The sequence below is a fragment of the Melopsittacus undulatus genome, chromosome 9 (assembly GCF_012275295.1).
Source record: "Melopsittacus undulatus isolate bMelUnd1 chromosome 9, bMelUnd1.mat.Z, whole genome shotgun sequence".
Taxonomy (NCBI): Eukaryota; Metazoa; Chordata; class Aves; order Psittaciformes; family Psittaculidae; genus Melopsittacus; species Melopsittacus undulatus.
In genome coordinates this window covers 20,585,351-20,612,770 of record NC_047535.1, presented here as the reverse complement: position 1 = coordinate 20,612,770, position 27,420 = coordinate 20,585,351, and the positions used below count along the sequence as shown (strand labels likewise).

The following is a 27,420-nucleotide window of genomic DNA, read 5'->3' as shown; positions in this document are numbered from 1 at the left end:
TTTAAAGTATTTTAAATAAACTCCATATCAAATAAGATGGATTATGTATGATAAGTTACATTCTATATATCTCATGGAAATGAAATCTTGGCACTACTGAAGCAGATGGCAGAACTCATGCTGGTGCCGGTGGGGCCAACATTTCACCCACAGTTTCTTTTCCCAAACCTGCCAAGAGTTTCCAATGACTCTGAACAAGTCAGCACCTCACTATTACCTATTGTGCAAGTCGTGGAATCTTTTTTCTCTAAGTCGCAGTGGTATTGTAGGGCCCTAGTATCTGGAAAAGGCAGAACTGCTATAGCTGTACTAGTGATTATTGTTTATTATTTGTATGCTACAAATGTCTTGTCCTGAAGGCAGGAATGGCAGTGTCTACAAGAAAGGTTATTCAACTGTTTCTACTATAAAACCATGAGTTCCATTGTTTTATGTTTTGCCATTCAAATGGCACAGGCCAGACAAGTGCTTCATTTAATTTTTGATATGTGAAAGTTTAACTCTTTCTGACATCAAGATAAAAAGAACGTAAATCCATGGTGGAAAAAAACCCACCTCTGGAAACTGCTATTTGAGCAGCTCCAGCTTTCACACACACAAAGAATCAAGTCAGATCTTTCACTATTTTCAGGACAATCTGCCCAGATTGCTTTCGTATTATAACCTTTAAAACAATGTAGCTGATGTTTACTAGCACTTCAGGTCTGGTAGCTGGAATGTCCAACATTTGTGTTCATTAAGCACTGGCCAGCCCTTTAGAGGGCATGCTGGCATTTGAACTCCACCAGCATCCTGCCTGTCCCATAGCTTCCCAGGAGAAACTGCTGCATCCCTGTAACTGCTCCTCTTGTTGTGTCAGGGAAGGACTGGACATTGAACGTAACCACGAGGGACCCATCTCCCCAGTGCCCTGCCCGACAGCCTGGAGGAGGAAGCTGCATGTTTTGAATGGAGAAGAAACTACATGTTGGCAGAGGTGAAGATGAGGAGCCTGGAGAGGCCAAAGGAAAGAGATCTGCATGGACGTGGAGAGCTCTGAAAGCACACGGGACTTCCACGGCTCCCCTGATTTAGCAGGGAGAGCAGGACCTGGCTGCAGACATGGGCCGTGCCTGCGGGAGGGAAGCTCTAACATACACACACACCTCCGCCTGTGTGCAAACCGCATTCCTGCACGGGATTCACGTCCTGGGTCCCGCAGCCTCCCTGCCCTAACCAGCACCCACCGTGACCCCCACGACACTGCTGATGTGTGTAAGCGCCCCAAACAGGCTCGGTTCTGAGCTACTGGAGAGCGGGATCCCTTAAGGCGCCGCACCACGACGGGTATCAGTAGCGGCAGGAGCACTGCCCAGGAACACACCCACCCTCACCACAGACACACCCAAACCCCACAGCCCTAACATCCCCCCACGCTACTGCATGGCAAGAGCGGCCACGCCCACCACAGTTTGCGCAGGCGCGGAGCCTCTCCGTGAGCGCAGGCGCAGAGCCCGGCGCCCCGCCCCGCGGCCGGACTACAGCTCCCGGCATGCTCCAGGGGTGCATACGCAGGGCTGTGGCTTACGGTGGACGGAGTAGGTCGCTGCTGCCGCCCGGGTGAGCGGGGAGCGGCCGTGGGCTGCGGTTGGAGGATGTCCGTGACCGCACAGGCTGTGCCGGGCAGGCCCCGCGGGGGTGCCGGGGAGGGTACGGGCGGGTGGTCGGCGGCCGGTGCAGCCCTGTGCCCGCTGCCACGGCGCGGTGGGAGAGCTGTGGCTTGAGGAAGAAGGAGGGGCTGGCCCGGCGCCCGGCCGGCCCGGCCCCTGGAGGCTTACCTTGGTGCCCGGACCTCTGCTGGTTTTGTAGAGCGGGAGAGTCGGGGCTTTGTTAGCGCGGAGCTCGGAGGGCAGGGCGGGGGTTTGGCGCTGGGCAGCGATGGCTTCCTGCGCTGGCCGCGGAAGGGGTGCGGGGGCTTGGGGCAGGGAAGGGGCTGAGCGGTGTCAGCCGGTGGGGGCTCACGTGGGGCTGTCGGCGAGGTTTTAGCCAGCGCCCGGCTTTGAGAGCTGTGTTTGCGAACTCTACCTGTGGATCTGGTTAGCGTAATTCTCTCAACTTGCTCTATGTGCTCCGAACAACTTACAAAGCGCACAGTTCACGGCACTGAACCACGGAGGAATGCTTTTCCGGTGCACCCGTGACCGGGGGGGGGATGTTTACTACTCTGCAGCACCCCGACACAGACCAAGGGGTCTAGCCAAAGGGTGCTCCCCACGGGGCTCCCGTTCGCCTCTGCACTCCCAGCTCCCTGAACTTCCTGAGAGCTTTGCACATAAGCTCTCGGTATAAGTCCCTGAAAGCTACCCACATGTTTCTTCGCAGGTAGGCACAAGCTGTAATGTTCTGGAGAGGTTGTTGAGTGTGTTAAATCTGTTATAATATATTGAATACATCCTCAAGACTGGTGTTTGCTCCTGTGTCAGGTGTGCAGAGCTTGAAACACAGCCTGGCTTTCAAGGAGAGAATCTGCAATTGGCTACTGCTCAGAAGTTTTTGCCAAGTAGCATAATGGGAATAAAGTGAATTCCTTCTGCTCTCCTGCTCTAGGCTTGTAAGTTTCACCACTTCTTTGTAATGGATACAGATACCTGAACGCTTCTATACATGTTCAGATAGCTTGTACCTGGTGCTTCTTTTGACTGCAAGGCCTGTAGGTAGTGTCTCTGGGAGGACATACTGCGTGTATCAGTGTCTATGGGCAGTACATTTTTACTGAAGAAAATCCAGGTACATTGTCCAAAGTAAAACAATGCCAAAACATTCCTTATCCTGGCCAGTCAGTAACTCTGTATGCAGTGGTGCTGTCCTGCCTGTTGGGAGGGGGAATTGGCCACTGGAATGGGGATTTCTGTTAGAGGAGCTGCTTAGGGTGGGCAGTACCTGTGGTACCTGGGATTTTTAGCTTACCCCAGCCTTGTGTGTATTTGGGATCATAATACCTGCCCTGCAGCTAGGTTGATGAGCATGCCTGGAAGTGTTGTGGAGATGGGTGTGCTGGAATGCTGCCTCCTGCACTGCCAAGGCTGCTGCTTCTGTGCCACGTGCAGCTTGCCAAGTGTGCTCTGGCCCCTCTGCAATTGCCTGGGCTGGATGGGAATGTCCATGCAGCCCTGCAGTGTGATGACTTTTTTTCAGGGACAAGCATGCGGAATAAGTTTTAATGGGACCATGCCAACTTGGCAGCTTAGCCATCACACAGAGCACCCTGCCTCCAAGATAGCTGTGTCCTAGTTCTCTGTAGCTGTATACAGGACATGTGAAAGAATGGGCTTTGTCTGGTTCCTGGTGCACTCTTACGCAGAGGAAGAGCTGTCAGGAACTGGAATTACAGCTGTTTTCCAATTTCCTTCATCATGGAACAATCTTCATGGTCCTTGTATTTACTCTGCAGTAGCTGTCTGTCCCCCTCCACTCCCTAGGTCACCCTATGGACACATGTGAAGCTGGGGAAGCTCAGTTTGTTATGTATAAAACTTAGTGAATTGTTTCTTTGAACAGAGGAAGCCTCGGGCTTGCTTTTGTAGGAAAATAGCCCAGAATAACTATTCCTTGCTGCCCAGAAAACACTATTTATCCTGACGAAAAGTGTAGGCAAAGATGAGCTGCCACCTGCTGGCTCTGCAAGGCTGTGGGTTAGGGGATGACTGGGATCCCTGATCAGAATTTGTTTGCTGTGCCCTGCCCCAGGGTGGAGATTCGGAGGGCTCGGCTGGGTTTTTGAGAGCTTTCTGCTAATAAAAGCAGCATCAGCAGAGTTACCGTAAGGCATTACAGAAGCATGCCAAGGAACCTGCTGGGATTGCGGTAATATTTTATTTCCTCATTTTTCTCCTAGTTTTGGTAAATAAAGACAGCTCCTTCAAGTGCAGCCCATTCTTCATATACAGCTCTGTGTAATCTCACACACTGGAAAGTAAAATTGTTGCCATCATAGGGTTTCCCTGAGGAAATTCTCAGATTAGCCTCGTCCAAGCAGTTGGGATGGTCTGGGCCCAGACTGGTGCAGAAATGCTGCAGCCCTGTGGATCCTCTTGCTCTGGGTCAGGTTCACCCAGAGGTTGGGTGGAAGGAGGCTCTGAAATAACAAATTTTATTAAAGTGACCTCTGCAAATGTGCTGACCTGAACCAGTTCGGTTTGTTTTTCATCACGTTGCTGCTATTTTAAAATTCAAGTTATGGAAAACATTTGTGGTGGACTTTAAAAAGACTCTAGTTTCATGTGGGTAAGATATTTCTAAAGGGTTACTTCTGCTAAAGGGTCCCCAAAACTTGTGTCCTTAAATATGATAGAAATCTGGGGGTGGTGATGAAGTTTTGAAAGAAAGTTGGAATCTAGCTGATTTTAGAATCTTGGGTTTTAAAAATGCCTATTCACACAGGGAAAACAAATACTTTAACTTGTGGAGAAGAGGTATGTGAAAACTGCTTGACAGTCTTTCAGAGGGATAATTCAGGTAATTAGGAAATGCCCTAAAGTTACTGCTGTCTTCTGATTTCTTCAGTTGTTCATGGATTCCTCAGGTGAAGGAATAATCACAAGATTTATGTCTCTCTGATGTCCATCAGAATATCTTCATTTCTGATTTTTCCACTTCTGCCTAGCAAATAGAGCATTGAAATTTGATTGATTGGAAGCAATGCCTTTGTTTCCACTTCCCTACATGTTTTTTATGCAACTATGAAGCTGCTAGAGTAGAGAACCTTACCTTGGAGTTTATATATCTGAAAAAAGAACCCTAGCCCTTTTGGGCTTCTAACATATGGAATGTTTTCATGGTAAAGCTCAGAAAGATACTTGGAGGAAAACTAGCTCTGCTCATCAAAAAAAGTGTATTTGCAAAGCTGAAATTGATGGCTTTGGTTTTGCCTACAGTTTTGCAATGAGATGGGCCACAAACATTCACAGTGTGGAAAATTGCTGCTTCTAAAAACTTGTACTTTGTTACACCTGAATCTCTGCTGCAGTGGTACAGTGAGTGTTGGAAAGCAAACAGTATCAAATGTGTTTAATGAGAGGTACAGGGGCTTGTTTGATTAGATTAGGGCTTCAGCTGGTCTTTATGCCCTTTTTAGGCAGTGAGAATTCCTGACACCATGTTTTAAAACCTGATTTTTAGCATGTGTTCTGGGGTATCACGGGTGCTGTTGTTTCTGTTGCAGGGAATGTTTCTGAGAGTTGTTACCAGGAATCGCTGTAGTACAACCATGCTATTCAGTGCCACCAGCATAACGTCTTAAAGTGTCTCCCATTAAGTATGCTTTCATATTTTAAAAAATACCTTTGATTGATATGTATTAGAAAATACTGCCAAAGCTCTTTAAATTTGCCAAACTGCATGTGATTCTCTTCCTTTTGCTGAAGACTCAGTTACTACCGAAATAGGTTGTTTGGTTTTTTTTCTCTGCTGCTCTATTTTTCACTTTTTTGTGTGTGTCTGAACATTCTGTCCCAGGATTTGAAATGGCTACTTTGATCACAGTATAGACACAAGTGAGACTAAAGGCTATGACCTGAACGTTAATTGATGTATTATAAAGGATGGGTACTTTTCCAATGTGAAACATACTGATGCAGTAAATAAAAGGTAATTAATTTTGGGCAACAGCATTTTACAGCAATTCATAGAGAATAAATACAGCCTACATAAATGTAATGCATGGTAATGCAGTGCTGCTCTCCTTCAGAGTAAGGGGAGCATTATTCTGCAATATGCTAACTCTTCTGTTCCTTATAATTACCTGTTAAAACTGCACCTTTTAATATTTGAATGCAAATGGACATGCAGAAATGTGGTAAATAGCAGCATCTTAATGTAGGATTCAGATGGTGCAGCCTGGTCACAAACAATGCTGTGTAATTGGCTGCAGGAAATGTTTTTCTCTTATGATAGTGTGTAATAGCTTGAACTGTAAGGAAGGGCAAAACATTAAGGCGCTCGGAATAAGAAGTGTGCATGCAGATTGTGTGGCGTCTGCTGCAGCTATCAACTAATTGTCCTTCAGCTGTTACGTACCTGGAGAAACAAATAACCATGAGACTATGAAAGCTGTAGGAGGTGGCATGCCAGCCCATAGAGACACTCATTTAGTTACCTGTAGAACTTGGGTTTGAAAAACATAGGTGTGCTCCCTCTGTGTTTTCTGCAGCCATTAAACTTGGATGTTCTCAGTTCTGTGGCCTCTTGCAAAAGGTCCAAGCTCTTTCAACATTATTGGTTGTAGTTCAGAGGAGGCCAGACACTTCTATTTGACATAATATACCATGAAATTGAGGATTCCTCATGGTTTTTATTATGTTTGAGGGAACTTTACCAAAGTTGGTAGCTCAGTTTTGGAATTAACTCCTATCAATGTCAACCGTGGCTTACAAGTAAGCTGTAGTGTTAATATCAGTAATACTTTTTAAAAGCAGACATCCTGAAAATAGCTGCAAATCTATTCCTTATTCCACTGTAGATGTTGGTAGGAATGGAAAATTTACTGGTTTTGCAAAAGAAATTGTTAAAACCACATTTACTTTACAGGTAAACTTGACTGAATGGTGTGGATGGGCCTTTATGTGCTTATGTCTGTTCAGTGTCTCTGAACTAAAATATCACTGAGTGTAACTATGACTGCCACAGAGACCTTTCTTGATATAAACAACTGAGGTGAAGGAATCCTGTAAGCAGGATTCCATAGTGTAGTATGTATATATGGCCCTTTTACGTGAGAGGCAATAACTTTAAATTGATCTGGTTTTGACATAGAGTATAAGTGCAAGTTTGAACTAATGCAGTTAATACACATGGTGCAAGCTTCTAAACTGGAATGTAGGCCATTGGAGAACAAATTGTTTGCTGCATGTCTGATCTGGGTTGAGTATTTCTATAGGCGGTTAGGGAAGCTAATAAGCCTGAATGTATGGATCTAGCTTTTGCTCCCCATGTACATTGGGGGCACTCTTGCTCACTTACAAAGAGACATTAAAGTTACCTTTTTTGTGCTTGTGCTCAAATTGAAGCAAGAATTTGGCAGAACAAAAGGAGAATCCCAGAACTTCTTACAGAAGATTGAGAGAAACCAACTTGTCAGATTCAGACCTGTTGTGATCAGCTCTTTGGTTTTTGCAAGCCAAATGGTCAAAAATTGTGACTGTTAGAATAAAGGTTCCCTGTGCTCTCCCTGTCTGTAAGTACTAGGCTGGACATCTTTTGAAAGACCCCAGTTTCCTCCAAGTATACTACTTAGTGAGCAGTTAAGCAGTCTGTTCTGTATTTTTTTTTAATGGGGTGTATGTGTTCGTTGGACTGCCTGGAGTGCTGCTACTTTGGAGCTGTGTTCCCTAAGCCTTTCATCAAGGTGTTTTAATTGGACAAAACAATGTTATTTCAATGGCAGTGCTATAATTAACTTGGAGGCAAACTTCCTTTGTTCCCTCTGTTGGTAATACATAGGGATATGAGTCAGTAATAAACAATTAGCTTGTTTGTAGTGAAGTTCTCCTTTACTGCTCTTAAACAGCAGCAGCAACAACAATAAATGTAAAGCATCTTAGCTCTCCTTTTGAGTGCAATATCTGTAAAAGAACAGTGACATTAAGCTGGGCTCATAAATACTAGGTATAGTTGCCATTTATCCATCCTGCCCTGCAGCCTGCTCAGCTCTGTGGGAATTGTGGCCTTGGTTTTCTCATTGAGAAAACTGGGTCTGGCATTCATCTGAAAATATATATTAGCTACTGATGGAAAAGGGCATGGCAGGACAGGATTCTTGTCAGTGAGGTGGCAAGGTGTAGACAGCTTACAAGTACTCCTTGTCTGCTGTAGAGTAACAGGTAGATATGAATACTGAATGAAAAAGCTTTGTATTTGGAGGTTGAAGGTGCTTTGTGCTTAAGATATTTACCTTTATTGTTGCTTCTTATAAAAGCTTTTCTTCTTCTATAGGTCTGTTGAAGAATAAGACTTGGTTTTAAAGTGTTTGAGGAACTTGCTGCTGCTCGAGTCATGACACTCCCATTTCGAAAGGACTTGGACAAGTACAAAGATCTCGATGAGGATGAAATTCTTGGCAAACTTTCGGAAGAAGAATTGAAACAACTGGAAACTGTTCTGGATGATCTTGACCCTGAGGTAGGTATTAGCCAAGAGAAGTCTTATTTTTTCATTTGTTTAGGAAGTAGTCTGAAATAAATGGAGACTTTTTTTTACTTGTACTTTTGGACAGTTATTTCCTAGTCTGCTCATGATCTTATTTACAGATATATTTGTGTATATAATGTTTCAACTGCTTATTTCCTGTTTGCAATGTGAATGCAACTGCAGTAGAGGAAAATTGAGGAATTGTAAGGAGGAGCATTCTGGGATGTATTTATAATAAAAATTGCTTTTACTTGTGCTCTTGGAAAGAAGGTTTATTGAGAAAGGCCTGTTTAACTTTCCTGCTTCCAGTGTTGTCTGGTAAACAGCCCTTCTGTGTCTTTTATTTTGTTGCTTCCACTGTTGGAGTTTGATGGGAGAGGGAGGGTGCTAACCTGTTCTAGAGATTCCTGGTCCTGTATCTGATAATCTCAGTCTGTTCCTGTCCTTGTGCTGACTTTGCAAAGAGGAGGCAAATAATTGCTCACCTCTTGAATTATTATGTCAGCATGGGGTATTGAATAAGGAACATTTTAGCCCTCTGTTATAAAGGGCTATGTCCTCTACTGATACAGCAGCTAATGTCAGATTCCAAGACTTGTGTTTTCACTTCCTGATTGTCTGTTTTTGCTTTAATAGTACCAAGATTAAATTTAATCTGTATGTTTGGGTGTCATTTAAGAGTATCATGATCACCTATTTTGTTGCACTGCAAAATACTTGTGATACTTTAACTGGCTTTGGCTTTCTAGATATTTTATCAGAGGAGAACTGGCAAAAGTGATTGGTTATCCTTTATGACAGTCTGAATTTCAAAATATCCCATTCTTTCCATACTAATACCCTCCATTTTTTGTTGGTGGTTTTGGGTTTTTGTTACTGGTTTTGTTTTGTTTGTTTGGGGCTTGTTCTTAGCTGAAATACTTTGATGATGGCAAAACGAACCACCCCACCTTGAATCATGTCAAAAGTAGGAATATCCTACGTTAAATGTCATACAACAGTACAGACAGTTGTTTTAAAGACTCAAACACATGGATATAAGAGGTGGAGAGAGCAGTGTCTTGCTGAATGTCTAAGCTGTAAATAGCTGAGTTTTATTTACTACTACTCTATTAAACAGTATTTATTCTAGAAAATAAATCCAAATTACCTAGTAAGTCTAGTGCTGGGAACTATTGTGCTTAAAGTATTGCTTCAGTCCTCTTCAGAGTGTATTGTGCTCTATTTTTCAATATATTCTTGGTATCTAAAGAACAGGTTCTCTTGTGTCCTTCTGCCCCCCAAAAATTGGCAAGGGATCGAAGATTGACTAAAAAGGGTGATGTGTTGAGTCTGAACCCTGGGGAGAGGGAGAAGGAAGAGGGAAATGAAACTAAGCAGGTGTTCACTCAGACTTTCTAAGCTGTACTTTATGTGCTCCATTTTGTTTTGCAGAATGCACTGCTGCCTGCAGGCTTCCGACAGAAAGACCAGACTGCTAAAAAGGCTTCAGGTCCCTTCGACAGGGAACGGCTCCTGGCATACTTAGAGAAGCAGGCTCTTGAGCACAAAGACAGGGAAGACTATGTGCCTTTTACAAGAGAAAAGAAAGGTAATGCCACCCTTTCCGGTTGGTGTAGGTGGTTATGAAATCTCTGAAATGGACTAGCCAGAACTGCTGTGAACCAGAGTTTACTGAAGCACTGGCAGCTCTCATGCTTTTTAACTGATGGCGTTTCTGAATGAGTGCTGCTGTGCAGAGGCGGGATGCTTCCTGTTCAGGCAGTTGTGACGTGGTGCTGCTGTACTGTTTGTGTCTAGCACAGGAAGGAGACAAGATTCAAAGATTTTATCAGTTTATAAAGTTCTGATGGGGTGATATCCTCAAACTAAGAGCTACCCCTGATTTGTGATATTAATAACAAATGCTGTTGTTGTGCCTGTGGTTTATGCCCCGTGGAGCTGCGTACAGACAGTAACATTTGCAACATAAAAATAGCAGTATGATGATGGTGATGTTGTAGATGATAATGTTCAAAGACATTGTAGGCTGACAAAGCCATGCAAGTGGCGTATGCAGTCATGTTGTTCTTATAGTATCTTTACTGAGAGGTCTAGTAAGATTGCATAGTTATTATTAACTAATTACATAGTTAACATTGCAAGCAGCTTTTAAATCTGGCAGTAGTTTGTGGTCTGAAAACCATAGAAACATTGACCCAATGAGCAGACCCATTATTAAAGCATGGGATTTTAAACCTTTGTTTTGGATCTAGTCATCTTGCTGACTTGGATGGGAAGTGTTTTCCTTTTCTGGAGAAAATTAAAGAATGTGAATCTTAAATATATAAGAATAATTTATTTATTTTATTCTGACACAATCGAGAGTTCCCAAATTTGTTGTGCCTTACTGAGGCGCTATTGGTAGGGACAGAAACTCCCAGTCTGGAGCACAGAGGCATAGGAGAAGGCTTTTAGCTCTCACTTCACAGTGTTTGTGTACTGCTTGTGAATCCTAGCTTGTCTGAACCTTCCCCAGCAGCAGGGCACATCTGCAGTAAGACCTCAGTAAATTGTTTGATAAGTTGCATTCCAGCTGCCCCAGGTGAGCAGGCTCCTCTCTTCTTAAGGGTTTGAAACCCTTTACTTAATTGTCTGCTGTGAATCACTGTTTATTTTAGACTTGAGCATTCAGCTACTGAGTTTGTGTACATAATTGTGATGGTGGTGAATATCCCATGCAAGTTTTGTTTGGGATATTTGTATTTTTCTCTTGCCTGTACCAGATAGCTGTTACTTGACAGTGTTGGTCTCTCTTTTTCTTTCCCTTGAAGTAATAGAGAGATTGTGACTTGAATGTGCTGCACTGTATGTGATGCACTACTGCCTTAACACACTGTGTTTTGCCTTATTTGTGTAGTTTACATCACTTTCATTGGAAGGTAACTTTTGGCACTCCTTCGCTTATAAGAGAATGGGAGTTTGCTGCCTGATCTGTAAGAGTAACTGAGTTTGGGATAATGCAATATATTGAATATAGTGAATTAAATGCTCCTTCAGGCTGTGACAGTGGGCATGGAGGATTTGCTCTAGTTAGTACTTTGTATTCTGAGTGCTAGTGCTTCATTCAGATAGGTGGTTCTTGAAAGTCTGCTTGTGTACTCATGCACATGGAAAACTGTTTGGGTAAATAAAACCTGTGTGAATCATGTAGAAAAAACAGAAGGGTCCAGCTGTAATACAGATCTTGGTTAAGAAAGATCAAATGTCATTTCCTTTATGCAATACAGTAAATAGCAGTCTGCCTGCATGTTGCAATATGTCATACCAGTTCAGTTAGCAAAAATTCCCATATCTTTAAAAAAAAAAAAAACCCTCACTATTTAATAACATTTTCTACTATAAAGTTTTAGTACCACAGAAGAAAGGAGGGATTCTATGAAAAATGAAAATCTGACTTTCATTAAATATGTGGAAGAAACCTGAGAATTGTAACCTTCAGATTTATAAGTTTTGAGGAGAAAGAGATGGACTGGAGTTGCAGCTGGTTTTTTAGTGCCATTGTTGTAGGTCAGGTTCTGCTAAAATATTTGTATGTGCCTAGGTGGTCTCATTGCTCTAACCTGGTCTAATTATTTTATGGAGCAAGAAGGGGGAAATCTATTCTTTTCTGATTGTAGTAAAATGTTTCATGTGGCAATTTGGCCTACAGGTTTATCAAAGAAGCTTACCCTGGGTTAATTTTAAACATCCTGGATTGCTAATGATTCTGGTAATCTTGTTTCCCTACTACAGTGTAAAGGAAAATCTCTTCCAGTTTTCCCAAGTACCTCATTTTGAGGTAATGCTTCATTAAAACAATGTTGCATCATCTTTCACTGGTAAATGATGCAATTTCTCCAAGTCTTTTTAACTCTTTTTCTGTGTGCTAAGAAATGTAGATGTGAAATAATGTCAAGTGTCCTGATACAGTGAGATGAACAGTGCTAAAGAAGTGTAAGTTGAACAATCCTTAAATTATGTTCTGTTGCATTTTTCCACTGCCTGATTTTGTTCCTAAAAGCATTCTTAAAATCATACTTTGTTTTTAAGCACGATTTAATGACTTAAGTCACATTCTGTTCCAATTAAGTGTTGAAACATACAGTAAAGCATTGTTCCAGAGATTCATGAGAACAATGTGGTAATAATTTCAACAAAACCAGCTTTGTCTCGGTCTGTGTACATAAGTATGTCATAAAGATTTTACAAGGCATAGTGCAAGGAGAAAGATCTGTCATCTAAACAGTGAAATGAGGCTTCAGTGCTGGAGGCTGTTGCTCTCAAGTGTGTTCCACACTTCTGCCTGTGTCTGACCAATGCTTCTCACTTCTCTTGGAACAGCAGAAGATGAGGATTATTGCATCCAAGATAAAAACATATCTAACATCAATAATGTACTTTGTGCTGCATAGTGCAAGAATGCTTTGCATTTCTAGCCTTTGCACTCTCTTAATTGTTGCTTTTTCTTCCAACTCTCCCTCTGCATTCCTGCTGGGGTATGTTTGTCTGTGTAGATTTGCATTTCATATAACTTCCTCTTTAATGTTTTTGTTTTGGTGTTTTGTTTTGGGTTTTTTTTCCTGCTCTGTCACCTGGGCTATTGTTAGGCTGAAACTGTAGTCACCTGGCTAGAGCTCTTTTTTTTCTGCCCTTCTCAGTTGTTGCTCTAAATCACCATTTGCTTATGTTGCAGTAGGATTTGTGATGCTGTGTTCTGTTTGCTTTTCTATCATTGGTCTTTAAAGGAAGTGTGTTACATGTTTAAAAGGAAGCTAATATCATGTAGGAGCTTTGGATAAACAACTTGGCGAATTGGTGTTCTCCATACAAGACCACTAGAACAAAATAGCATGTGATATTGTAGCCTTAGTGTAAAACAGTTTTCTAACTCACTGCTATGTGCTCTGATCAGATAATGAGTAACAGCAGTTTCTACAATAAGATACTGAGAAAGTCACTTGTAAGTGGATTAAAAAATAACACTATTAAATTGTGCTTAGAAGTGAATTGATGAGCCTAAGTCTGTCACATGGTAAAAGCTGGTGGTTGAATTGCAGATTATATCATTTCTGGATTGATGAAACTTTAAGGAACATAAGATGTGAGGAGTATATCAGATGTTGCTTACTCTTCATGAAGTCACTGATGAGACAAGCTTGTATTCAGTTGTCCTCAGGTGACACTTGATGCCTTTTCTGCAAACAGACTACTGCAAAGTGGATTTTGGATGTTCTGATCTTCAGGTTGAGGTCACTTGCTGTCTAATAGCTTGGGGGTAGGACTGTGGGGTACATGCAGCAGCATATGCAGTGCATGGCCTCACTGAGCAGACATGATTCCTGCAGGATTTTGAGTCCCACCTTAGATACTATGAGTCTGTGTGTGAAGTGTCATTGGCACTTCAACAGACGTCATCCAACATTTCTGCCTTTTGAGCAATACGATTTTGTGGAACTTGGAAGTTGATTCAGCAGCAGAGAAAGCCTGGGATGTGTACCATTTAACTCCTTAGGTAAAGGCATAGAAGACCTGAATATATAGTTACTACCACAAATACGCGAACAACTCTGAAATTAGCCTCTTTGTGTTGCTTAATCTTTGCAGCATCCTTGTTGGCTGAAAAGGAGGATGTCTTATTCCTTTATGTGATTGAATCCCTGCTATTTGGAAATGTTCCACTCAAGGGCCAGGAAATCTATTTAGCTTATGGGTTGCACAGATGTATAGTCTATGGCTTTTTTTGAAAGCTTACATTAGGGAAGGGAATTGCTAAACTGTCTTGGCAGCAGGCCTGGAGTTAGATCATTTGCCCCAGAGACACAGGGGTCTTATCTTTTTCTGAGGTATGTTACTAGAAGTGGGGAATGAGGAAGGTCTTGCTTTCGTATGTGCATGGTAAACCTCTGAACTCTGGGCAAGGATGAGATGAAGCCAATGAATGAGACATTATATACACAAGGGTGTGACCTGTTTTGTAACAAAAACTGCTCCTGGCCCAGTTCATGTGACTGCAGTTGGCTGCAATGAAGGTTTCTGGAGGGGAGTGGCTCTTAACATTTTTGCTTTAATAAAAACTGGGTATGCTTATGCCTCTTTAGGTTATCTTACGATTCAGGCATGTATGGATAAGTTTTGCCTTTTGAAGGAAATGTTTAGAACCAGAAGTTCCTAACCTATGTATTGAACGATTATGTAAAGTAGGAACTTTTTCACCAGGAAAAGCAGTTCTTGTTGTGAGTACTGTGAACCAGACAAAAGGCTGATATAGGTTGAAATAAATTTTAACAAAGTTGCTTTTAACTGAGATCAGTGTCTTTCTCCCACTGATAAAGGATGACATGAAAGAAGGCTCAGGTGCTCCCATCACACTTCCCTTCTCTCTCCTCTTACTCTGAAATCCTCACTTCTTTACTTGCCAGTATTACTGAAGGGAAACAACACAAGTGTAGCTAATGAGAGGCTTTAGATCATGTATATGCTCTTCAGAGTGTTTCATGGCTTAATGAAAGCCTCATCCAGCACTCATCTCTCTTCTGAAAATCAGAAGTTGAAAATTATTGCTTCCCCAGCAGGTGGTGGTGGTACAGTGGAGGTAGAAATGTACTGGGTCAATTGTATCAGAATAATTGTCAGCATTTGTTACTGAAGCCTGCAGTGTGTGACTCTTTCCTTCATAAATCATTTCTTCTTCCTGATTTACCATAACCATAGCTACTTTTGCATTGTCCATCAAACCAGAGGTGTGGGTGGTAATGCATGTCAGCTGCTTTCAGCTGCTGTTTGTAGTCAATACAGTTATGTAAGGAGATTCATTTTATGCTTCTGACTGTGGATAATGACCATTTATACAACCTTCCAAAGAGATAGCAACCCAGGAATAAAACTACTGTGTTGCTAGCAACAGATCTTTGTCATCAGACTGTGTTGTCAGGGACAAACCTGATATGCTTCTTTGTAATCTGCTAGTGGTCATGCATTAAGTTCCTATAAAAAGAAAATGAACTACAAACTATTGTAATCTAGGATAGGAATTTGGAGAGAGAGGGAAAAAGTGGATGAGTTTTGTTATGCTTTAATGGGTTTTGTGTCTGCTGCTGGACTCGGGACCTAACTTCAGGCATTGCTTTCCACAAGTGGTGAAATCAAAATCCTGCTTTGTTGGAATTTCCCAGAAATGAAACTGCAATATCCCTATAAAGCTTCTTTTCATGGGGAGGTATTTAAAAATGCTAAACTTAGTCTCAGTCCAAACATGTAACAAGATATGCTTGTATGCAGTTCAAGTTAAAAAAAAAATCTTAGTCTTCTGGCCAGCTGATTCTGGTGCATGGTGGGTTTTCACCATGTAATTGGGATGAGCTAGAGTGATTTGTGTGTGGAAATGTTTTTTAGCTACGATTATGACAGAGTGGGTTCTTGAATTAGCACTGAGGCTTCATAGGAAGATTATCAGCACCACTTCCTACCCCAGGAATAAATAATGGCAGTTTGAGTATCTTTCCCACAGCTCTGTCTGCTGATAGCTCAGGCAACTTGGAAAGCTTGAAAAACTTTGAGTAATGGTGGAGATGAGAGTCACAGTTTTCTAGTTGTGAAATACTTGTATCAAATGCGTCACTTTTGTTCTCTCGTACAATACAGTATTATGTTAGTTTGTCCTGAAACTAAGCACCCCTTACCTCTCCTGGGTTCTTAACCAGTGGCAGACTTAATTCTGGCAGGCCAATGCTAAATCATTCTCAGCTGAATGGATTCAGAATAACTGTTAAAATAGCTTTCTCATATTCTGATTTCTTACCCTAACTTCTCAGCTGAAGATACATGCACTAAGATATGTGAAGAATTATGCACTATAGAGGTCTGTGTAGTTAACGTATCTCTTGGAATAACTTTTCCCATTACCTGTCCTTAGTGACTACAGAGTTGGTGCAGAATGTGGTATTACCACTGCTTCTTTCTCCATTGAATCTTGTATTGACCTATCTAACTATCATTTTAGAAAATAGTGCCATTGGCAGAATAATCTGTTACCCTGTTTTGTGCTGTTCACTACTGTGGTTTTCTTAAGCAGCTCAGGCATCTCCCTTTTCTACTTAAAAATTGACTTAGCATCTGAAATTGGAAATACCATCTATGCAGTGAATAAAACTGCAGTGAATACTCAGGTTCATGGTTTCAGATCATGGCATTTGATATGCTGCATCTGATACATTCAGATTACAGTTCTGCTGGGTCCCTTTCTCCCTTGAGAGGATACTGGTCCTCATCCCCTAGTGATACTAAATTTTCCTTATAGGCACCTTTTCTGGGCTGTTTAAAATGTATAAAGGAGGCTTATATATACTTTCTAATCCTTAGGGAAGCAACGAATGATTATGTCCTGTTAATGTTCTTTTTCCATATCTGACTTTCAAAGAAGAAACCTCATTCTTTTATGTTATCCTTGGTGCTCTTCTCAGGTTTTATATATATTTACTTATATATATATATATTCAGAAAAGAGTAAAGATAAGTAACTCTAGAATATGAAATAACATCAGACTTTTCATTTTCTTAACTCCAGGGAAAATATTTATCCCTAAGCAGAAGCCTGTACAGTCTTACGCAGAAGAAAAATTCACTCTTGATCCAGAACTGGAGGAAGCCTTGACCAGTGCCACAGACACAGAATTAGGTGACCTTGCAGGTTAGTTGTTCCTGAGATATGAATGGGCTAGTGTGTATTTAGACAAGAAATATCTAGAATTAATGTGCTTGTGTATTTGTTATTTGAAATGTGACTAGAGGAAGTTGTATTTGTGATAGAAACGAGATCATGTTATATGCCAGTTTGCTTGTAGTGTATCAACTTTGTTGCTTCATGATAATTTGTAGGCAGGTAAATTATTTTGGCCTGCAAAAGGTGCCTGATTTTCAAACTCAACCCCTTTAGGTTCATTCCTCAGACTGGCTGGTGTTTCTTGTGTATGGTACTGGGTTTTTTGCATGTAAGAACATGCTGCTTTAGGAATACATGTACATGTATTCCTGAATCTTAAATCAATAATTTTGTGACTGAGCTGCACTTGTAACTTTGATGCTTGACCCTGGTGAGGTCAAATCTAAGATGTGAAAGATGGCTTAAAAGTCTGCAATTAATTATTTTGTTTCTACTTTTCTTTAAATGATTAAGAGATTGAATGGCTTATTGTACTGATAACAGGGTGTTTTACAAACACCAGTTGGTATTAAAGGGGCTCTGAACCTGAGCTGAACTAGTCAGAAACAGCAAAATTGTTTTATTTGCTTTTTCTTTTTGTTCTTTTACAGCTATACTGGGAATGTCCCACTTGATAACAAACTATGAGCTCTGTGATGTAGTAGGAAGCCGTAATGGGGTTGACAAAGACAGCTTCTCAGGTAAGTGTGTACACAAGTGCTAGATAAATGAGTGCTTTGTACTACAGACACTTACTATAGCATTAACTATTTTCTGTTGCACTAGTATTCTTTAGACAGTGCAGTCCTGAGTTGGAAATGTGCGTGTCTGTAATATTGCTAATTGAATTCTGGCAAGAGTAAAATTAAAAAATATGTACACTACAGTCTAGTCTGATTTTTAAGTCACTTTTTGGGGGTAAAAGTAGGCATGAACATGCGTTTGTGTGTGTTGGGTTTTAGGTTTCATGTTTGTGTTTATAATTCACCTCCTATATGCTTTCTGGTGTGGAAGAAAAGCAGGAAGGCTGTGAGGGCCTTTGGAAAAGAGTTAAACTTTATGAAAATATGGCCAGGAGAGGATGGCATGAGTTTTGGGTGGGGAGAGATATAAAGACTGGTGATCTTTAAAGACAGAAAATATTTATGATATGTATCATTTATTCACAGTGTAGGATGTGAGCTGTTCGATTACAATTAAATGCCTTACTTTTCAGATATAGTAAAAGGTGAAAAAATGTTGCCTGTTTTTGATGAGCCACCAAATCCCACGAATGTAGAGGAGACACTGCAAAGGATTAAAGATAATGATTCTCGTCTTGTTGAAGTTAATCTAAATAACATTAAGGTAATTACCTGAAGTCTGAAGTAAATATGCTGCTTTTGTTCAGTAGAAGACACTTTAAACTGCAAAACTCTGCATGAGAGTTTTGCAGCTTACACTCATAAGAGTATGTTAGGTTTCTTCAAAGTAAAGCAGCCTTTCTGTTGAATGTTGTGTGTGTATAATCTCAAAAACCCAGAGCTAAACCAATAAGCCATCTTGGTTTCTTTTGCCAAATGTGTATTTAAAGTCTTAGATTTTCTTACTGCCCGGATTTATGTTGCTGCCAAGTTGGCAGCAGTTCCAGCAGTTCGCCATCATGGAGTTAACTTCTTTGAATCCTTTATCCTTTGAAGGAGCAATGTGTTCTCAGTTACTATTGCAGGCAAAGTGATACTTGTACCTGACACTCTTCTGTTTCTTGTACAAAAGAGCTGTTGGTAATGAGGGCAACTTCTGCTACAAGTGTAACAGTTGTGATTTTCAACATGGCTGAAACTTTCACATATTTGTGTGAAAGAAAACAGAACCATAGCACTCCTGACTTACAGTGCACACAGTAGTGTCAGTCTGCTAGCTGCAGCCTCACTAGCAGCCTGGCATATTTGTTGCCCTTATTAAAGGAAGAAAATAAAATACATGTTTAAGATATTTTACAATAGATATGATAGCCAAAATAAATGCTTAAAAAGGCAACAGAACAAAATCTCTGATAAACTGAGAAATTTGCTACCCTAATTAGCTAAAATTATTCTTTTTAAGCTTGGTTACTACTACACTGTAAAAGCTATCAAGCTATACATTGGCAAATTCTGGAATTATATTTAAAATAACACAGAGAACGAAATGCTAATGGCTTCACCACTCTAAAGCTCTAAATGCTTTTGGATTTGTGAGATTAATTTGATGTGGATAGCAGAATGTTCTTTCATGTAAATTTTGCTCAGTAACAGTTCCAAGTCAGCTAAACACTTTTTAACATTTACATTATGGTAATGGCATCAGTGTTGTAAAGATGACTTTGCTTTATAGAATTGATGACTTTAATAGCTGTTATATCTTAAATATAGCTTTGCTACATGTGTAGCCTTTACCTTGACACTACTGGAGAACACTGATAGTTAATATAGTACATTTTGCTGTAAAAATAATAAGATAATGGAAGAATGTGGGGGAAGGGGATAAACTTGCCTATCTCAAGAGAGTGAAATGCTGTTTTTAATTCAAGAACATACCAATTCCAACACTGAAAGAATTTGCAAAAGCCTTGGAAACCAACACGCATGTGAAGCATTTCAGCCTTGCGGCCACACGAAGCAATGATCCTGTTGCTGTTGTAAGTATTCTTGATAATGTTCTTAAACAGGGTGCAAGGGAAGTTAGGATGGAAAGACAGTGGTGAGGGATTGAATTCAATCCTGTTTAAATATTCAGAGATTAAAATGATTAAATTCTGTTACACTGTAAAGTATGTTCTCTTTACCAAACCTTTGTTGTATCAAGGTTGGTGATTTGCTAGTTGACTTAGCATGCAGCCATGCATCAGATGTATGAGTAAGAGTTCTTTTTTTACAATTCCTCCCTGTTCTTTCATTTTGTTAACTTCATGTTTTTCTCCTGTTTAGTTCCTAATATTTGTTCCAGGAGTCACTAGCATATTCAAAACTAACTCTAAAAGAAGCACATTTGAAACTGAAAAAGCTCATATTTTTTTTTTTTTACTAGCTAGAGTTTTAATTGAAGGAAGTTGTAAAACAACTGTTTCTTTGATACTCCTGCCACCAAAGATTGGCTTAAAGCTTTGGCACTAAAGCATGACATTAGTGAAGATATCTATTTTGACACAATTGAAACTTGGGCATTTGTCATCTGGCCCTATTTTTCCTGTGTTGAATAAAAAGCATATTTACAGAAAAGAAGTAAGAAAACGTCACTAATTTTTCCAGGACAATCCTTTGCATTTGTTTTAATTTCATATTAGAAGGAAAGCTCTTTTGAAAAACTTCATTGAATGAACATTAGAGAGCTTTGGTTTGGGTCAATTAAAGGTCCTTTTCAGTAGAACTGAAACATTTGTAATAGCCTATAAAAGCTTTTTCTCAGGTGTGGTTTTGCTGGAGTATTTTTGCATTGTGACTTGATATTAAAAGAAAATTCAAGGTTACAGTTTTTATGGAAGTAAATCTCAGCAGTTACCTGCTCTTATGATTTTCTCAGAAATAAAATTGGGTATATGCTATTTCCATAAGAGCGCTTTTAGCTGCATCCTGGTGCTGTGCTCATAGCTTTGCAGTTTATCTCTTCCTACCGCATCTTTAGACACAAGCGTTTTGAAAGTCAGATCTCCTGTTTACAAATTAAACATACCTAATTCTCCTTTCACTTGACTAATACCCTTTCTTTGGCCTTTACTTAGCCGCTTGCAGTGCTTGTTGTATACTGTGGAGTCTGACAAAATGGAATTGATCCAATATGCTAATTTCAGACTATTTATATTCTGTGTAGCTTTTTAGTTTGTCACAAGAGAAAGGGCCTTTCTTGTCTAAATACTGCTTAAAAGGAGAACGTAGATAATGCCTGGTTGAGGACCCACTTCAGTCTCAGTAAGTGAAAACTTGCAAAGTTGCACCATGTGTCTGTGACTTGTTGCTGCTGTTGAACTGCTTAATGGAAAAGGTCATCGCTGTGTGCTATGTTGTACTGTAGCAGAATTTGAGAGTTTAATGATGCTTTCTTGCACTCAAAGGCTCTTGCAGATATGTTGAGAGTAAACATGAAGTTAAGAAGTTTAAACATAGAATCAAACTTCATCACTGGAGTTGGAATTTTGGCACTGGTCGATGCACTGAAAGACAACGAAACATTGACAGAGATCAAAATTGATAATCAGGTGAGGTGGTGGTAATATTGTAGTCAAGACCAGTCTATGGTAGTTGAGGCAGCTGAAGGCAGCTTGTGATAAACTTGCCAAAATGTTTTGCTTTTAAATACCTTAACCCCATTAATTATTGTCTGTGAGATTCTCAGAAGCATCCTGTTGAGACTGAGTACTGCTCACTTCTGTGCTTGCTTGTGCTTTAAAGCGCACAGATGTATTTTGTTACCTGCTGCCTTTTAGATTAATCAAAATGAATCTTGGTGTTTATCGACTGTTATGATGAAGTATTTTTATCTCTTTTAGGCTGAATATACATAAGCTCTGTTGTCTTTGTGTATCTTTTATTTTAACAGAGGCAGCAGCTGGGCACAATTGCAGAAGTAGAAATTGCCAAGATGCTTGAAGAAAACACAAAGATCCTCAAATTTGGATACCATTTCACACAACAGGGACCTCGAGCCAGGGCAGCTGCAGCCATCACAAAAAATAACGATTTGGGTAAGTCCTGTCAGCAGAGAGTGACTATTAAATGAATGTGTGTGTGGTACAGGTGTCTGGGTTTTTCTGCTTTTCTCTTGACATAACCAGGATAGCAAAATATGAGTAGATCAGTTTCAGATTTCTTCTGTGCTTTATTCCTACTCTTCTGCTGCTGCTGCTTGATATTCTTTTACTTTGTTGAAGGTGTTTTCAGGTGAATGAATTGAGGATTTTTAGCATAGTCTAGAACAAGAACGTTCAAATTCAACATGAGTTGTGGCAAAGAGAGAGAAAATAATAGTTTTGATCAGTTTTACTGAGATAAGAGTCATCATTTCTTTGAAAGCAGTATTTGAAATTAATAGTGCAGGATGTCCTCTTTAATGCCAGCATACCCAGCCTCATTTGGGATTGCTTGAGAAAGGAAACTGAACATACTATCATGTTCAGAGACTAGGGACTGGGTCATGTCATCCGTTATGGTTCTCTTCATGCACAGGTACCTTCCCTGTCTCCCTGAAAGGTAACTTGCAGCAGTGGCATCTTTATTTGCTGCAGTAAGTTTTGTTGGAGCTCATCTGTTAGAATCCTAGCTAAATGGACCAGCAGAAAATTGGTTAGTAAAATAGCACATGAATGGAAATTGTTTGTATAATAATGTCAAATACTTGAAGCTCTCAATTACAACAAGATTATGTAGTCCATCGGTTTAAATAGAACTTCATTTTAAAACTCCATTTAATTAAACCTGTTGGCTTTAGATCCTTTTTGATAAGGATTAGATGTCTGAGTGTCAAAATGGACCACTAAAATAGGCCAATTTAGTAGGACTAGTAGTTCAGGGACACATTAGAAAGAATGACATAGGAAATTGGAATTTGGTTTAATGGTCTGCTTCCACTCTGAGTAAAAAAGTGGGGGAGAACAGCTCTCAAAGAGATGGAGGAAGAGTAATGAATAGTGCATAGAGAGAAGAAAGATACTTGGACACTGCAGAACTCTTTTTCAAAATAGGTTATAAATCAGTTACTCTTATTTTTTTGTCATAATGGTCTACTTTCTTTTAATGTTTCTTTCTTCACTAGTTCTTATTTTGGTGTTTGAAAGTTGGAAAACTGTTTCTATTGATCTCTTGCCTTTTCTCTTTGCTTCCTTAGTCTGGAGTATGCAAGTAAAAGTTTCTGCAAATACCCTTTCATCTCTCCAGCCCTGAAGCTACAGAGACAGTTACGCTGAATACCCAGTTGGGTACTGAGCACTGAAAACTGGGATGTTCAAAGTATCTCATTTCTGTCTTTGTATGTTTCTTTTAAAAAAGTCATAATCTTTCTCCTTTGCTTACACTGTGTAGTACTTCCCTTTTCTTTGTCTGAGATTGTGTATGTGTTGCTTTGAACTGCATGATGGGAGAAGTCTAAGGTTGGAAACTCTTCCATCTGTTCTTGTGATTTGATGGAAGCAGGTGTGTGTAACTGCTGTCACTGAAATAAGCTGGATTCAAATGGAGGTAATGGCTTTAAATTGATGCCCTGTGAGGGTGCTTAGGTGTTGGTGCAGCTTGCCCAGAAAAGCTGTGGCTGCCCCATCCCTGGGAGTGTTCAAGGCCAGGTTGGATGGAGCTTGGAGCAGCTAGTGGAAGTTGTCTCTGCCCGTTGCAGGGGGTTGGAACTGGAGGAGCTTTAAGGTCCCTTCCAACCCAAACCATTCTCTGATTCTGTGATAAGTCCATGGGTTATTCTCAAAGTGAGCAAAACATTGGCTTTGTAAAGAGTAAAATTCTAGTGAGATTTTGTTTTGATTGTTTCCTTAAACTGTATCTAAAGCATTTCTTGAGACAGGAAGGGGAAGGCTAAACAGAACAGTGTTTCCTCTTATTTTGATCTGAAGGTAAAGATCAACTCAAATTGCAAATATCTGGAAAACCACATAATTTCCAATGTGTGGATTTGAGAACAGAATTACTTTGTGTATAGATATGCTTGCTAATGGAGATCAGTGGAGATGCCCTGTATAATTTTGAAGACATTCAGCCTCATGTCTGCACAGCAAAGGAAAACAATTTGATGGGGGAGAAATAAAATATCAATTAAGAATGCTACAAATAGTAAGCAAAACTCCAGTCATTGTCAATCTTGCATATTCTTATGTCTAAACAGCATGTGAGCTTTTAGTGATTTTATTTGTAAATCTGTCAGTTGCATTTTTTTTGACAATTGAATTATTTTTATTAACAACTGGAATGTTTTTAGGCTATTGAAATGTAACATTTTTTTATGATGTGTATCAATCATATTAGGTGCACTGTGAAACTCTTGTACTGTTTCTTTTGAAGCCATGTAAATTTCAGTGAGAAAACTGCAATGAGTAAAAGGAGTGAAGGCTAAATCTGCTTACCAAAGTGGTTGTTTCTCTCAAGTCTCTCCTCACAAGTATTTGAAGCTGCTCATGAATAAGGCAATAAGCACTGCTAAAGCATAAGCTTAAAATGATGGATAACACTCTACTAATGTACCAGCTTTATGTGGCAACTGTTTGTGTTGTAGAAATATAAAGAGTAGTTATAATGATAAAACAGTAAAACCCTTTTTCTCTCTCATTACAGTTCGCAAGAGGAGGGTTGAAGGAGACATCTAGCACATCTTGTCAGAACTGTTTGGAGATTTCAAGGGTCATCCAGGCACGGTCATCACTCTGGGCTTTGGCAATGTTGGACTACATTTACCTGGGTTAGAAGGGAAAAGACTGGAAACCCCATTCCTTTTAAAGCAAAGCTATATGAATAATCTGCTGGTATGCATCACGTTTTTCAGATTGAGACACAGTAACTGCACCAGTTTCTGTACCACAGTCTTTGATTGGGTTTTTTTTAAGAACTTTTTGTATTTTAAGACTTTGGCTGTACTTTCTACTAAAAATGTAATTGCAAATCAATGTTATAATTGTCTGTAGTCAAAGAATGGCACATTCAGAGTCACTGGTCAGATAATGACCTAATTGAAATGTTGGAAAATCTGGGGGTGCTTATTTACATGGAGGGGTGTGTATATTCTTGGAAACAATGCATTAGTGATAAGGGATTCTTCACACAACAGTCAGTCTCATTGTGTAGAGCTGTTCAGCTTTGTTCATGCACTGAAGAGAAATCTTTCACAGCTATCTCAATTGTAATTCTACTTTTTATTTTATACTGTGACTAATTAAAGACATCCCTTTAGACCCAGCAAAAATAAATTGGCAAAGGACTTTTTCCAAGAGATTTGAGAGACTAATAAAAAAGTGGAAGCCTTGAAATAATAATTAAAAACAGTAGGTGCCTTGCAAAATAACAGGTTTTTATTACACCTAAACCCTGAAAGTCTTTTTCAAGAGATCCCATGACTGTATCTTGCTCTGTATCTGAACTGGATATAGTTTTAGATCGATTTCATGTGTTCAACACCATTTAGTTTATATTCCTCATTTAAAAATCTTTATCTACATTCATAAGTATCAATTTCTCTAGAAGTAGTGGAGATGCATTTTTTTTAATTCTGCATAATTCTGTACAGAAAAAGATCCCCTGACTATAAAACGACTGCTCAAATTTGCTGGCAAATGGAAAAATCCTTTTTTTCAAGCTGCTGCATTATGCTATCAGTACTTCATATAAATCTGTCATGTTTTAAATAAAATAATGAAGTAACACTTTTAAGAAAGGATTTTTCTATTCTATTTATGTCTTGATTTTGAAACACTATGTAAGACATGCAGAAATGAACCAATATGCAGTGTCAACTCAGCATGATGTATTTAAAGTTCTGTATCTAAGCAAACTAATAAGGCAACGAGAATCACTTTACCTTCTGTACATAATCACAGTAGACTGATATAATATGGAAACCTAGGGGCTTTTTGGCACGGATTGTCCTGTACTAGTTTGCTCACTGTTGTCATGAGATCACGAAAATGTTCTGTAGGACTGCTCAGCAATCTTTCTAGTGACAGAAAATTCAACTGACAACTGTTTTCATCACAGGATCATAACATGGTGAGCATTTAATGTATAGAAAACATTGGACTAAGATTTTTGCATCAGGTTGTATATACTATAAAAAATTCAACAGAGCAACTCCCTGACACTCTGCCCACCTTGTCATTTTCTGTACATCTCATTTTGGATCTTTAAAGACAGACTTTATTCTGGAGGTGACTTAGAATTTTACTGCAACTGTACTGAGAATTTTAAACCATAGTGCCTTCAGTGAGGATGTATATAACTGGCTTATAGTTGTGGAAGAACAGTTTTTCTATTTCAAAATCAGCCCCTTGTTATAAATAAATGTGTGCTTTGAAAAGTCAGTATTCTGTTAAAACCAAAGACAATGTGTAACTTCAAAACAATCAAACTATCTGACTAACAAAAAGGGCTTCTTTTGGTTTTGGCTTTGTAAATTTTCAAGAACTGTTTAGATTCTGAAATTCAAGCTCTTGTATAGTACACATAGTCACAAATTGTCTTTTTTACAGGCAGTGTTGTATAAACATGGCCGAAGCATGTCATGTGCCAAGTTGCCTAAAGCTGTGCTCTTACATGCTAGGCACCATAATCATTTTGTGTCAAAAACCAGGCTGTAATATCTTCCTTCATTTGTTGAAGGGCTTCATGGTCATGGAATCTGTTCATGTATTGTGATTCTATGATGCTTTATTTTATTGTTATCAAAGAAATTAGGCAGTCATCTGCTTGAAGATGGAGAAAATTAATATGAAAAAGGATTATGAAAATTACAGCCTAAATCCCTTCCTTTATTAAATCAAGATAGCTGTTTAATGATTTCTATTCCAATCAAAGGCAGTGGCTTTTAAGCTGCAACTCAGGTGCCTAGTCAGAGATGACATTAGTAGACCTTAATAATGAATTTACTTCTGTAGGCAGCAGCTGAGCATTTGACTGCTTGTTGGCACTTCCAGGACAGGTATCTGACAGGCTGGGCAGAGAGAATGAGTTTGGTTTATTTTCAGCCAGAAGGGTTTGGCCCTCCAACTTGGTGCAAGACGTGGCATGGTGCATGGGCCACTTACTGCCATCACTTTAGTGCCTACAGTGTGTATCCTCATTGGAATAAATGAAGGAATTCAGTCTGTAGCCAGGAATCATGAACAGTCTCAACAAGCAAAGCGAGCGTGCAACCTGGTCCAGTATGAAGTGTCCCTGCCCATGGCAGGGGGTTGGAACTGAATGATCTTTAAAGTGCTTTCCAACCCAAACCATTCTGTGATTCTATGTAATGCTATCAAATGTAGTGAGATCTTGTGTATGACTTCATTATTTATAAGGGCAAAACATATTTGGTTACCAGCTATCATAACCACAAGATTATTTTTTTTTTTCTGAAAGAGGTGATACTTTTTTCCTCCTGATTATATTTCAGGCTTAAAGCAGAAGTGAAATGACCACATACATTGATATATTGATTCTGTTGGTTCCAAGCTAAGCACACAAACATATCCTGTATTCCAAAGCAATTATCTATTTACTTTTGTATTTTAAAGAAACAGCCTTATTCTCTCTCCAGCTTGAATAATACTGTTTGTAAGCTACAAAGGAGCAAGTGTTCAATTTAAATTTCCATTGAGGAAACATGAATTGAGTGTTTTGGCATATCAGCACTATATGCTGTCAGATTGTAAAGCAGTGGCAGTTTCAGATGATTAAAGTACTGTATTCTTGTGGTTTGGGGTTTTTGGTTGGTTGGTTTGTTTGAATGTTACCTTGACTTGCTGAACATTGATACTTATGTTTATGTTAAGCCATTACTTTCTCCAGTAGCAAGGTGAATGCCCAAATGGCATTTGTGGAAGTAAAAGGCTACTGCTG

The 27,420-nt window shown here is 39.7% G+C and overlaps 1 protein-coding gene across 3 annotated transcripts; it reads left to right on the top strand.

Moving 5' to 3' along the window:
• The first annotated feature begins 1,520 nt into the window (after nt 1-1,520).
• Nucleotides 1,521-27,275, top strand: LOC101877995 (tropomodulin-3). Of its 3 annotated transcripts, none has more exons than XM_031046135.2 (10): nt 1,521-1,599; nt 7,969-8,154; nt 9,598-9,754; nt 16,748-16,870; nt 17,494-17,583; nt 18,099-18,229; nt 19,434-19,541; nt 20,952-21,095; nt 21,437-21,581; nt 24,166-27,275. In XM_031046135.2, the coding sequence occupies exons 2-10, from the start codon at nt 8,029-8,031 to the stop codon at nt 24,195-24,197; spliced, it is 1,056 nt and encodes a 351-aa protein (XP_030901995.1). In that variant the 5' UTR covers nt 1,521-1,599; nt 7,969-8,028; the 3' UTR covers nt 24,198-27,275. The 3 variants fall into 3 exon arrangements, with proteins under 3 accessions (XP_030901995.1, XP_030901994.1, XP_005145948.1); XM_031046134.2 differs by lacking the exon at nt 1,521-1,599 and adding an exon at nt 2,480-2,590 and having other exon boundaries at nt 24,166-24,494; XM_005145891.4 differs by lacking the exon at nt 1,521-1,599 and adding an exon at nt 7,789-7,856 and having other exon boundaries at nt 24,166-24,494.
• Nucleotides 27,276-27,420: the final 145 nt, after the last annotated feature.